General features: G+C 43.7%; 1 protein-coding gene across 8 annotated transcripts in view; it reads left to right on the forward strand.

Annotated features, from left to right (window-relative positions):
• hsf1 (heat shock transcription factor 1) overlaps positions 1-12,412 on the forward strand; it is a 151,982-nt gene that overhangs the window by 41,435 nt on the left and 98,135 nt on the right. For 7 of the 8 annotated variants that reach the window (XM_068015866.1, XM_068015893.1, XM_068015900.1 and 4 more), the window contains exons 3-4: positions 165-301; positions 1,604-1,728. In XM_068015866.1, coding sequence (XP_067871967.1) covers positions 165-301; positions 1,604-1,728 — 262 coding nt within the window. The remainder of the gene's footprint in view (positions 1-164; positions 302-1,603; positions 1,729-12,412) is intronic. The other variant, XM_068015878.1, reaches the window with a different exon arrangement.

Raw genomic sequence — 12,412 nt, forward strand, 5'->3', positions numbered from 1 at the left:
GTGAGCAACAGACACAATAAATATATCAACCACAGATACAGGTCTTTGTTAATCTTGGGAAGAAAAATGAGCAGTGTTTCGGGAGGCAGGTGTTACTTCAGAACAAATGACAGTCAACTCTCCTCTGACTTCTGCCGCTCCTCGGGCTATCATTGCTTCTACAGATGGTTTTCGGAAAGTTGTGAACATTGAGCAAGGTGGGCTTGTGAAACCAGAGAAGGATGATACCGAGTTCCAACATGCATACTTCATCCGGGGCCAGGAGCACTTGCTGGAAAATATCAAGAGAAAGGTAACCAGTGTAAGTGCGAAATAAGTTCAGTCCCAATTTATTTCATTTTTCTTGCTTTCTTGCTCCATAAAATCTTGAGAATAGTTGGATTAAACACACACAGCTGCCTTTTAGGGTTGGTTTTTGGGTGAGAGTGTGGGCAGAATGAACAATATTACTAGTCACTTTGTGTATTGCAAAAATGTATACTGTTCAGTCTTTCCTCTTGCCCCTCAACCCCCATACCTCTCCAACTCAACCCACCAATCTTTGCATGCACACTATTCTGTGGATGGGACAGTTCAGCCCCCAGCTGTGGGTGGCTTTCTCCTGAGGATGGCTCAGTACAAATACCTTAATTACATATATCTAGTGCTGTCATTACAGGGCTACTTCGAGTTCCCATTTGCATTCATGAATTGAATTGCTGTGTCTGACTTGGATGTGATGTCTTTATTTCAATTTTATTTGCCTTCTGTCCTACCAAGACACCACTGACTTGTGGCAGAGTAGTGCTATTCAGGCACAAGGAACCCTCCAGTACGGGGCACAAGTGAATGCTCTTCATGTTTGAGTTTAGTTTGCCTGGCAGGCAAGTGGATAGTATTCCATCGCACTCCTGACTTGTGCCTTGTAGATGGTGGACAGGCTTTGGGGAGTCAGGAGGTGAGTTACTCGCTGTAGAATTCCCAGCCTCTTTCTATAGTTCTATATGAAACTAGTATTCAAGTCTCTTTTTCTCCTGCTGAAGACCTCAGTAATTCCCACAAAAGAGTGTGGTACCAAGAAGCTAGCTTTTTAAGCGTTACAAGAAATGAAGGAGACTGGAACTCTCCCTCCAGCCACCCCTTTTCTGGTTGTGCATTGTGTCATTTTGTCAAACGTCATTTTGTTGACCCCTCCTAGGCCCAAGGGGTACCAGCTTATGCCAACAAATGTTGAGCTTCATTTTTTTCCCTCTCTCCTCCCAACGATGGTGTTTCTTTCTGGAGTGATGTCTACTGACTGCTGACCAGCCCTCGGTGGCTCACCCAAAAGTGGCTGTACTACAGCAGTTCTAATGTGGAAGTTGCCACAGCCGTTCTGCTGTTCTTGTCACGTGTATGGGTCACTGGATAGCATCAAGAGAGGTGGTCATAGTTCATGGGCCGCTCTAGCCCAGAGCAGGAAGGTCAACGGTAGTGCCACCAACTGAGATCACTGTTCCCTGGTGTTAGTCGCGTTGCAAGTGATACCTCCGACTGGCTTTTGGGTTTGGTAGCAGCCTGGATCATTGTTCGCTTTCATAAATTGTTAAATTTTTCAATGTGAGATTTGTTTTAAAACTTGTAGATGTCGACTGTAAAGCCAGAAGAGATAAAAGTCCGCTCAGATGATGTCGGTAAAATTCTAACTGATGTTCAGATCATGAAAGGGAAGCAGGAAAACCTGGACTCCAAACTACTGAGCATGAAGCAGTAAGTACCTGAACTTGGAATACCGAGAGAGTGTTTTGGAGCATTTGACAGTTACTGTAAATTCACCAATGCCGTGCTCATCAATACTATAGGCACTTACCAATACTTGATGGTAGTGTATTTTGAGGAAAGAATATGCTCTGTTTTCGATCCGGCCTCCAAATGCAGTCTGAAATATTTTTTCTTTTATTTTTTTATTTAGAGATAAAACACTGAAACAGGCCCTTCGGGCAACCAAGTCTGTGCCGACCAACAACCACCCATTTATACTAATTCTACATTAATCCCAAATTCCCTACTACATCCCCACCATTCTCCTACCACCTACCTATACTCGGGGCAATTTACAATGGCCAATTTACCTATCAACCTGCAAGTCTTTGGCTGTGGGAGGAAACCGGAGCACCCGGCGGAAACCCACGCGGTCACAGGGAGAACTTGCAAACTCCACACAGGCAGTACCAGAACTGAAACCAGGTCGCTGGAGCTGTGAGGCTGCGGTGCTCACCACTGTGCTGCCCTTTGTTTTCATTTTTTTTTTCTTAAAATTTTTTTTTTGCTCAGATTATTCATTTGATGCAGTAATGTACAAAATGAACAATGCTGGGTACAAGACCCATTTCACAAACATAGAATGTTTTAAATTTGAATTGAATTTTAGAATGCAATTTTCAATTAAGCTATAACCCCTTAATCAATACAACAGCAGTCACAAGAAAATAAGTTTAGTAGGATTACATCAACTTATATTTATGGATTTGAACTTTTAATGTATAATTTTTCACTTAAAAATTGCAAAAAAAAATTACAAATCGAAATACGCAATTAAGGTTTATATCACAAAGTCACGCTTAAAGCTGTGTAACTGAATGCTCACATGTTATTACTTGAATAACCCTAAGGGTAAACTGTTTCGTTTAAAAGTATTTCCTCCAATTTATCACAACCAGTGAGTTAAACTAGAAGTCCGAACAGTTCAAATACTCCACAAACATGGAGGTTTGATGGAGAAATGCATTCATTTCAGCCTCTGTACCATTACAGCATTCAGCAGATTGGCATCTTTCAGGGTCTCCTTCTCATCTGTCAGCTCTTTACTAGGGAAGAGTATGTGCCTGTCTGTGCCTCGTGAGGAAATCCAATGGCAATAGTTTTCAAGAACCTGCCCACTGACTAGAGCAGTATGCCTGGAACCTGCTGCCCTCTCAGCAACCTGCATGCTGTTAGTAGCCCATTGTGTATCACAGGTGGAATATTTTAAATGAGGATCTCGATTAATCTATGTGTCGCTGGAGGTAAAAGTATACAGTTAATCATAAGAAGGGTCAATTAAACATGGAGAGTTGATTTGGCATTAACAAATTGTCTAGTATTCATTCTTACAAGAAATAGGAGCAGGAGTAGACCATACAGCCCATCAAGCCTGCTCTGTCATACAATACAATCATGGCTGATCTTAGGCTTCAACTCCACTTTCCTGCCCGCTCCCCATATCCCTTGATGCCCTGAGAGACCAAAAATCTGTCTATCCCATCCATAAATTTATTCAACGATGGAGCATCCACAACCCTCTGGGGTAGAGAATTCCGAAGATTCACAACCCTTTGAGTGAAGTAATTTCTCTCACCTCAGCCCCTTATCCTGAGACTGTGCTTTTGTGTTTTAGATTCCTCCACCAGCATAAACAATATTTGTGTCTGCCCTATTGAGCCCCTTCACAATCTTGTATGTTTCAATGAGATCACCTCTCATTCTTCTGAACTCCAGAGAATACAGGCCCAATTTACTCGGCCTCTCATCATAGGACCACCCCCTCATCCCAGGGATTATTTTAGTAAATCTTTGCTGTATCGGCTCCGATGCAAGTATATCCTTTCTTAAATGTGAAGACCAAAGCTGCACACAATACTCCAGATGTGGTCTCGCTAAAACCTTGTACAATTGTAACAAGGCTTCTTTATTCCTCTACTCCAATCCCCTTGCAATAAAGGTCAACACCCCATTTTCCTTCTGAATGGCTTGCTGTACCTGCATGTTAACTTTCTGCGTTGCTTGTACAAGCACACCCTCTTTGAACAGCAACACTGACAAGTTTCACACCTTTTCAAAAAAAAAATTAATTCTGCTTTCTATTCTTGGGACCAAAGTGAATAACTTCACACTTGCCTACATTATACTCCATCTGCCATCTTGTTGTTCATTCACTTAACCTGTCTGTTTCTCTTTGCAGCCTCTGTGTCCTCCCCGCAGCTTACCTTTCTACCATCAGTAAACTTAGATACATTACTCTTTGTCGCTTCATCTAAGTCTATTAGATTGCAAAGAGGCACCAACACTGATCCTTGTGGTACTCCACTATTCACTGCCTGCCAACTTGAAAATGCCCTGTTTATGCCCACTTTTTTCTTCCTGTCTGTTAGCCAATCCAGTATCCATGTAAATATATTACCCCCGACTCCATGAGCCCTTATCTTGCCTATTAACCTTTTGTGTGGTACCTTGTGTGTTTTTGGGATCCTTAAGGGGAGGGGGAGCAGCCCCAAGTCGTGGTCCACATAGGCACCAACGACATAGGTAGAAAGAGAGATGGGGATTTAAGGCAGAAATTCAGGGAGCTAGGGTGGAAGCTTAGAGCGAGAACAAACAGAGTTGTTATCTCTGGGTTGTTGCCCGTGCCACGTGATAGCGAAGCGAGGAATAGGGAGAGAGAGGAGTTGAACACGTGGCTGCAGGGATGGCGTAGGAGGGAGGGTTTTGGTTTCCTGGATAATTGGGACTCTTTCTGGGGTAGGTGGGACCTCTACAAACAGGATGGTCTTCACCTGAACCAGAGGGGTACCAATATCCTGGGGGGGAGATTTGCTAGTGCTCTTCGGGGGGGTTTAAACTAATTCAGCAGGGGAATGGGAACCTAAATTGTCGTGCCAGTGTACAGGATGTTGAGAGTAGTGAGGTCAGGGATAAGGTTACAAGGACGCAAGAGGGCACTGGCAAGCAAGAACTTGGTTTAAAGTGTGTCTACTTCAACGCCAGGAGCATCCGGAATAAGGTGGGTGAGCTTGCAGCATGGGTTGGTACCTGGGATCTCGATGTAGTGGCCATTTCGGAGACATGGGTAGAGCAGGGGCAGGAATGGATGTTGCAGGTTCCGGGATTTAGATGTTTCAGTAAGAACAGAGAAGATGGTAAAAGAGGGAGGGGGTGGCATTGTTAATCAAGGAGAGTATTACAGCGGCAGAAAGGACGTTTGAGGACTCATCTACTGAAGTAGTATGGGCCGAGGTTAGAAACAGGAGAGGAGAGGTCACCCTGTTGGGAGTCTTCTATAGACCTCCGAATAGTTCCAGAGATGTAGCGGAAAGGATAGCGAAGATGATTCTCGACAGGGGTGAGAGTAACAGGGTAGTTGTTATGGGGGACTTTAACTTTCCAAATATTGACTGGAAATACTATAGTTCGAGTACTTTAGATGGGTCAGTTTTTGTCCAGTGTGTGCAGGAGGGTTTTCTGACACAGTATGTAGACAGGCAAACCAGGGGCGATGCCACATTGGATTTGGTACTGGGTAATGAACCCGGCCAGGTGTTAGATTTAGATGTAGGTGAGCACTTTGGTGATAGTGATCACAATTCGGTGAGGTTTACCTTAGCGATGGGCAGGGACAGGTATGTACCGCAGGGCAAGAATTATAGCTGGAGGAAAGGAAATTATGATGCGATTAGGCAAGATTTGGGATGCGTAGGATGGGGAAGGAAACTGCAGGGGATGGGCACAAACGAAATGTGGAGCTTATTCAAGGAGCAGCTACTGCGTGTCCTTGATAAGTATGTACCTGTGAGGCAGGGAGGAAGTTGTCGAGCGAGGGAGCCGTGGTTTACTAAAGAAGTTGAAGCGCTTGTCAAAAGGAAGAAGGCGGCTTATGTTGGGATGAGACGTGAAGGCTCAGTTAGGGCGCTTGAGAGTTACAAGCTAGCCAGGAAAGATCTAAAGGGAGAGCTAAGAAGAGCAAGGAGAGGACACGAGAAGTCATTGGCGGATAGGTTCAAGGAAAACCCTAAGGCTTTCTATAGGTATATCAGGAATAAAAGAATGACTAGAGTTAGATTAGGGCCAATCAAGGATAGTAGTGGAAAGTTGTGTGTGGAATCAGAGGAGATAGGGGAAGCGTTAAATGAATATTTTTCGTCAGTATTTACAGTAGAGAAAGAAAATGTTGTCGAGGAGAATACTGAGATTCAGACTACTAGGCTAGATGGGATTGAGGTCCACAAGGAGGAGGTGTTAGCAATTTTGGAAAGTGTGAAAATAGATAAATCCCCTGGGCCAGATGGGATTTATCCTAGGATTCTCTGGGAAGCCAGGGAGGAGATTGCAGAGCCTTTGTCCTTGATCTTTATGTCGTCATTGTCGACAGGAATAGTGCCGGAAGACTGAAGGACAGCAAATGTTGTCCCCTTGTTCAAGAAGGGGAGTGGAGACAGCCCTGGTAATTATAGACCTGTGAGCCTTACTTCGGTTGTGGGTAAAATGTTGGAAAAGGTTATAAGAGACAGGATTTATAATCATCTTGAAAAGAATAAGTTCATTAGTGATAGTCAGCACGGTTTTATGAAGGGTAGGTCGTGCCTCACAAACCTTATTGAGTTTTTCGAGAAGGTGACCAAACAGGTGGATGAGGGTAAAGCAGTGGATGTGGTGTATATGGATTTCAGTAAGGCGTTTGATAAGGTTCCCCACGGTAGGCTATTGCAGAAAATACGGAAGTATGGGGTTGAAGGTGATTTAGAGCTTTGGATCAGAAATTGGCTAGCTGAAAGAAGACAGAGGGTGGTGGTTGATGGCAAATGTTCATCCTGGAGTTTAGTTACTAGTGGTGTACCGCAAGGATCTGTTTTGGGGCCACTGCTGTTTGTCATTTTTATAAATGACCTGGAAGAGGGTGTAGAAGGGTGGATTAGTAAATTTGCGGATGACACGAAGGTCGGTGGAGTTGTGGATAGTGCCGAAGGATGTTGTAAGGGACATAGGCTGCAGAGCTGGGCTGAGAGACGGCAAATGGAGTTTAATGCGGAAAAGTGTGAGGTGATTCACTTTGGAAGGAGTAACAGGAATGCAGAGTACTGGGCTAATGGGAAGATTCTTGGTAGTGTAGATGAACAGAGAGATCTTGGTGTCCAGGTACATAAATCCCTGAAAGTTGCTACCCAGGTTAATAGGGCTGTTAAGAAGGCATATGGTGTGTTAGCTTTTATTAGTAGGGGGATCGAGTTTCGGAGCCACGAGGTCATGCTGCAGCTGTACAAAACTCTGGTGAGACTGCACCTGGAGTATTGCGTGCAGTTCTGGTCACCGCATTATAGGAAGGATGTGGAAGCTATGGAAAGGGTGCAGAGGAGATTTACTAGGATGTTGCCTGGTATGGAGGGAAGGTCTTACGAGGAAAGGCTGAGGGACTTGAGGTTGTTTTCATTGGAAAGGAGGAGGAGAGGTGACTTAATAGAGACATATAAGATAATCAGAGGGTTAGATAGGGTGGATAGTGAGAGTCTTTTTCCTCGGATGGTGATGGCAAACACGAGGGGACATAGCTTTAAGTTGAGGGGTGATAGATATAGGACAGATGTTGGAGGTAATTTCTTTACTCAGAGAGTAGTAGGGGCGTGGAACGCCCTGCCTGCAACAGTAGTAGACTCACCAACTTTAAGGGCATTTAAATGGTCATTCGATAGACATATGGATGAAAATGGAATAGTGTAGGTCAGATAGTTTCACAGGTCGGCGCAACATCGAGGGCCGAAGGGCCTGTACTGCGCTGTAATGTTTTAATTCTAATTCTAATTTATTGAATGCCTTTTAGAAATCCAGGTGTACTACATCTACTGGTTTCCCTTTATATGCCCTACTAGATACATTCTCAAAAAGAACTAATAAATTTGTCAAACAGGGTCTCCCTTTAGTAAAACCATGCTGACTTGTTCTAATCATACTTTGCTTTCTAAGTGCATTGTTAAGATTTCCTTAATGATAGATTCCAGCATTTTGCCGATGACTGATAGGCTAACTGGCATGTAGTTCCCTGTTTTCTCTCTCCCTCCTTTTTTGAAAAGTGGTGCAACATTTGCTAACTTCCAATCTGAAGGGAACATTCACGCATCTAAGGAACGTTGGAAAATCATAGCTAGTGCATCCACAATGTCTTTTCTTTTATTCATTCATGGAATGTAGGTGTCGCTGGCTAGGACAGCATTTATTGCCCATCCCTAATTGCCCTTGAGAAGGTGGTGCTGAGCTGTCGCCTTGAACTGCTGCTGTCCATGTGGGGTAGGTACACCCACAGTGCTGTTAAGGGAGTTCCAGATTTTGACCCAGCGTCAATCAAGGAACAGCGGTCTAGTTCCAAGTCAAGATGGTGTGTGGCTTGGAGGGAAACTTGCAGGTGGTGATATTCCCATGCATCTGCTGCCCTTGTTCTTCTAGGTGGTAGAGGCCGGGGGTTTAGAAGGTGCTGTCTAAGGAGCCTTGGTGCATTGCTGCAGTGCATTTTGTAGATGGTGCACACTGCTGCCATTGTTTGTTGGTGGTGGAGTGCTTGAATGCCGTGGAGTGCCAGTCAAGCGGGTTGCTTTGTCCTGAATGGTGTCGAGCTTCTTGAGTGTTGTTGGAGCTGCACCCATCCAGGCAAGTGGAGAGTATTCCATCGCACTCCTGACTTGTGCCTTGTAGATGGTGGACAGGCATTGGGGAGTCAGGAGGTGAGTTACTTGCTGCAGGATTCCTACCTTTTACCTACTCTTGTAGCCATGGTATTTATATGGCTACTCCAGTTCAGTTTCTGGTCAATGGTAACACCCAGGATGATAGTGGGGGATTCAGCAATCGTAATTCCATTGAATGTCATGAGGAGATGGTTAGATTCTCTCTTGTTTGAGGTGGTCATTGCCTGGCATTTAGTGGCAAGTAACATTCGTGCCACACATCAGCCCAAGCCTGAATATTGTCCTGGTCTTGTTGCATTTCCACACAGACTGCTTCAGTATCTAAGGAGTTATAAATGGTGCTGAACATTGTGCAATCATCAGCAAAAATCCCCACATCTGACCTTATGATTGAAGGAAGGTCATTGATGAAGCAGCTGAAAATTGTTGGGCCTAGGTTGCTACCCTGAGGAACTCCTGCAGTGCTTTCGTAGAGCTGAGATGATTGGCCTCCAACAACCATAACCATCTTTGTTTGTGCTAGGTGTGACTCCAGTCAGTGGAGAGTTTTCCCCGTGATTGCCATTGACTCCAGTTTTTTTTCCTAGGGCTCCTTGATGCCAAAGTCTGTCAAATGCCTTGATGTCAAGGGCAGTCACTCTCTCCTCTGCAGCTGTCTCTATTAGAACCCTAGGGTGCAGGGCATCAGGCCCCGAGCATTTGATAGATTTTAGTCCCTTAAGTTTATCTAATACTTTTTCTCTGCTTGTATTAATTTCCTTTATTTCCTCACTCTTTTTAGCCCCTAGGTTCTGTCTATTTCTGCTATGAAACTTGCATCATCTCCTGTGAAGCTCGACACAAAGTATTTGTTCCATGCCACTGCCATTCTTGGCCACTCAGTGACAGTCCTCCCACCATTGAATTGCATATGTTATTAAGAGGGTACGTCCAAAAGATTTGGTTTTAAGGAGGCTCTTGAAGGAGGAAAGGGAGGGGGAAGAATTGGAGGCCAAAGATTGGTGCAGGATTTTCAGTGTGTGCACATTAACGCCCCTCATCAACCAAGGATATGTAATTTTAGATGCAAGCTAATATCTGGAATGATTGAAGATGCTTATGTTGTTACGACCGAGAAGGGAGCAATGCTCTGTCAATTCAGTCCCATCACTCCACAGGTCGCAGCATATTATTAAATTTTTCTCACCCAACTGAAAAACAGCCAAATTAAACCCTCCAGTAACACCCAGAATAAAACCAACCAAACTAGGTATCTTTAGACAACAACAAATTAACTAATTATTGAAACTAAATCTTAAACACTATTAAGATAAACCCATGTCTAAAGACCTTATAACTTATTTTAACCTAACTTCCCCCATTTGCACATACACACTCAAAACTAACAGTTAACCAGTTTTAAAAGTAGTGCTTTTTAACAAAAAAATTAGCTGTTTCTTAATCAATAAATAAGTACGTCTTTGTGGGTTACGTTCCTGATGGGTGAGGTATTCTAATGTGAAAATTATCAAATGCCACTTGAAGTCCCCACACGGATTTGATGAAATATTCTTAGTAGATAGGCATTCAAAACACTTGCACTGCAGCAGGCATCAAATAGTTCTTTAAATGATGAGCACAGCAATAGGTCAACTTGAATTTTAAAACTGACAGTCTCCCAGTCGAAACTTTAGCTCAGCAATACAAACGGTCTCTTCAAAGGGATTTTTCCTCCTTCGGCAATTAACTTGGCCTGTAGCTCCTTGCAGAATTTTTGATGAGAAATAGACCGTTCTTTTCTTTAGTCGCACACTTCGCTGGTGACTGGTTCAGACCGGTTTTTGCCAGTTTTTTTTTTACAGTCAAATTGAAACATTATACCATGTGACCTACTGTGGCCTAGGTAACAAGTGCAGCTGGCCCACAGTGCCTCAGAAATCCAAAAGCTTCTCTCTCTCTCTTAAAGGTGCACTGTTTTTATGAGTCTTAAAGGCGCATTGTTTCCAACAAAGGAGAAAATAAATACAAATAAATACCATGTTAACAATTTCCAGATAAGTGCTTGGAAGTTTTATGTCCCTTTTAGTTGCACTAAGACTCATCAATGAAGCCTTTTCAACTTTTGTTTGGTTTAATAGGGAAGCTGGTGCTGTCAGCCTGGTCTGATTGTGGCTGATTTGTAACCAGAATGGTTATGTAGCTGTAATTTTCTCTTCCGTTGCAGATATCCATTACGTGGAATAGAGCAGTGATTCTTAACCTGTGTGTATGCAAAATTTACACCGCTGTTCCTTCCATGGTCTCACACTGCCACTTGCATCGGTGATTGGGAATGCAGTTGTGCTGTTTGCTATTAGGGCTTCCATTTGAAGCTGTCTGCACTGCCCTCCTCATAACCGTCCGGTCTAACTGTCCACTTTGATCTCTTTTAGCCTGCATCATTGCAGTCCTCCCTCAATCTGATCTATTGATGCACCACACTTTTACTATGTTTGCCATTTGCACTGTGTGTTGTCTTGACTCCCTGTGTGCAGCACCATGGGATGGGAGAAGAGAGAGAACATATTGCTCGCCTAAGCTCTGGCCCTTGCTGTTCATCCCAGCTGTTGTGAAGTCCAATGTATGTGTCATTCACTCCACTGTTTTGTGCCATGGTATCTGCACCTGTTCCTGTAAAACTCTTCTCCCCCCCCCCCCCCCCCTCCCCCCCCCACCCCACCCCGCCCGGTGCTGGTGGAAGCATGCGGACAGAAACATAGAGCATTTCTGTAAAAGTGCACATCTTCGATAGATTGTACCAGATTCTGCAGATCAGTGATTGAAGGAGAAATGGACGGTGGTAATGTGCTGAGATCACATCCTCAACCCTATTGACATTATAATAAGCTGTGATAATATACACCTTTTGTCTTCATGAACTGTAAAATCAGATGAGCAGGAAGCGTCCAACTTTGCTTTTATACCGGAGCAGTGAGGGGAATAATGCTGGTCCCTATTTATGAAAACTAAGTTGTTTTGGAAATAAGGTTGAGGGGTGATATGCTATCAAATTACACTGTTTGTCTCATTTTGTATCATCACACAACCCTGCTAGAGAGAAACGGCAAATGTGTTTGTTTAAAAATAAATTTACAAAATATAAATACACGTGTTTATTTGCGTAAAAAATATTGGGTGTGACGTCGAATATCAGCGATAATTATATGAGAGTTTCAGCTACCATAAGAGAGTAGCATGAAGCTCATGCAGTTTAGGAATTTGTTCGTGCTCTAAATCTATTATGGAGGACATGGTATAGAATACAAAAGCAGGGATGTAATACTGGTATAAAACACTTGTTAGGCCACAGTTGGAGTATTGAATACAGTTCTGGTCACCACAGTACAGGAAGAATATAATTGCTCTGGAGAGAGTACTGAAGAGATTAAACAGAATGTGCCAGGGCTCAAAAGTTGCAGTTATGAGGAAAGATTGGATATGCTAGGGTTGTTTTCCTTAGAACAGAGGAGGCTGAGGGATGACTTAATTGAGGTGTACAAAATTATGAGGGGCCTAGATCGCGTAGACAGGAAGGACCTGTTTCCCCTCGTGGAGAGGTCAATTAACAAGGGGAACAGATTGAAGGTGATTGGTAGAAGGATTAGAAGGGACATGAGGAAAAACTTTTTCACTCAGAGGGTGGTGGGTGCCTGGAATTCACTGCCAGGATCGGTGGTGGAGGCAGAAACCCTTAACTCATTGAAAAGGTACCTGGACCTGCACCTTAAGTGCTGTAACCTGCAAGGCTACGGACCAGGTGCTGGAAGGTGGGGTTAGATTGGGCGGCTCGTTTTTTTTTTGACTGGCGCAGACATGATGGGCTGAATGGCTTCCTGCTGTGCCGTAATTTTTCTCTCGTTCTATGGTATCCGGGCACTTAGAAAATCATAATGTGATTGGGCACAGTCAACACTGACTTAAAGGGAAATAGTGTTTGACAAAGCTGTTAG

The sequence above is a fragment of the Heterodontus francisci genome, chromosome 2 (assembly GCF_036365525.1).
Source record: "Heterodontus francisci isolate sHetFra1 chromosome 2, sHetFra1.hap1, whole genome shotgun sequence".
In the NCBI taxonomy this organism is placed as follows: Eukaryota; Metazoa; Chordata; class Chondrichthyes; order Heterodontiformes; family Heterodontidae; genus Heterodontus; species Heterodontus francisci.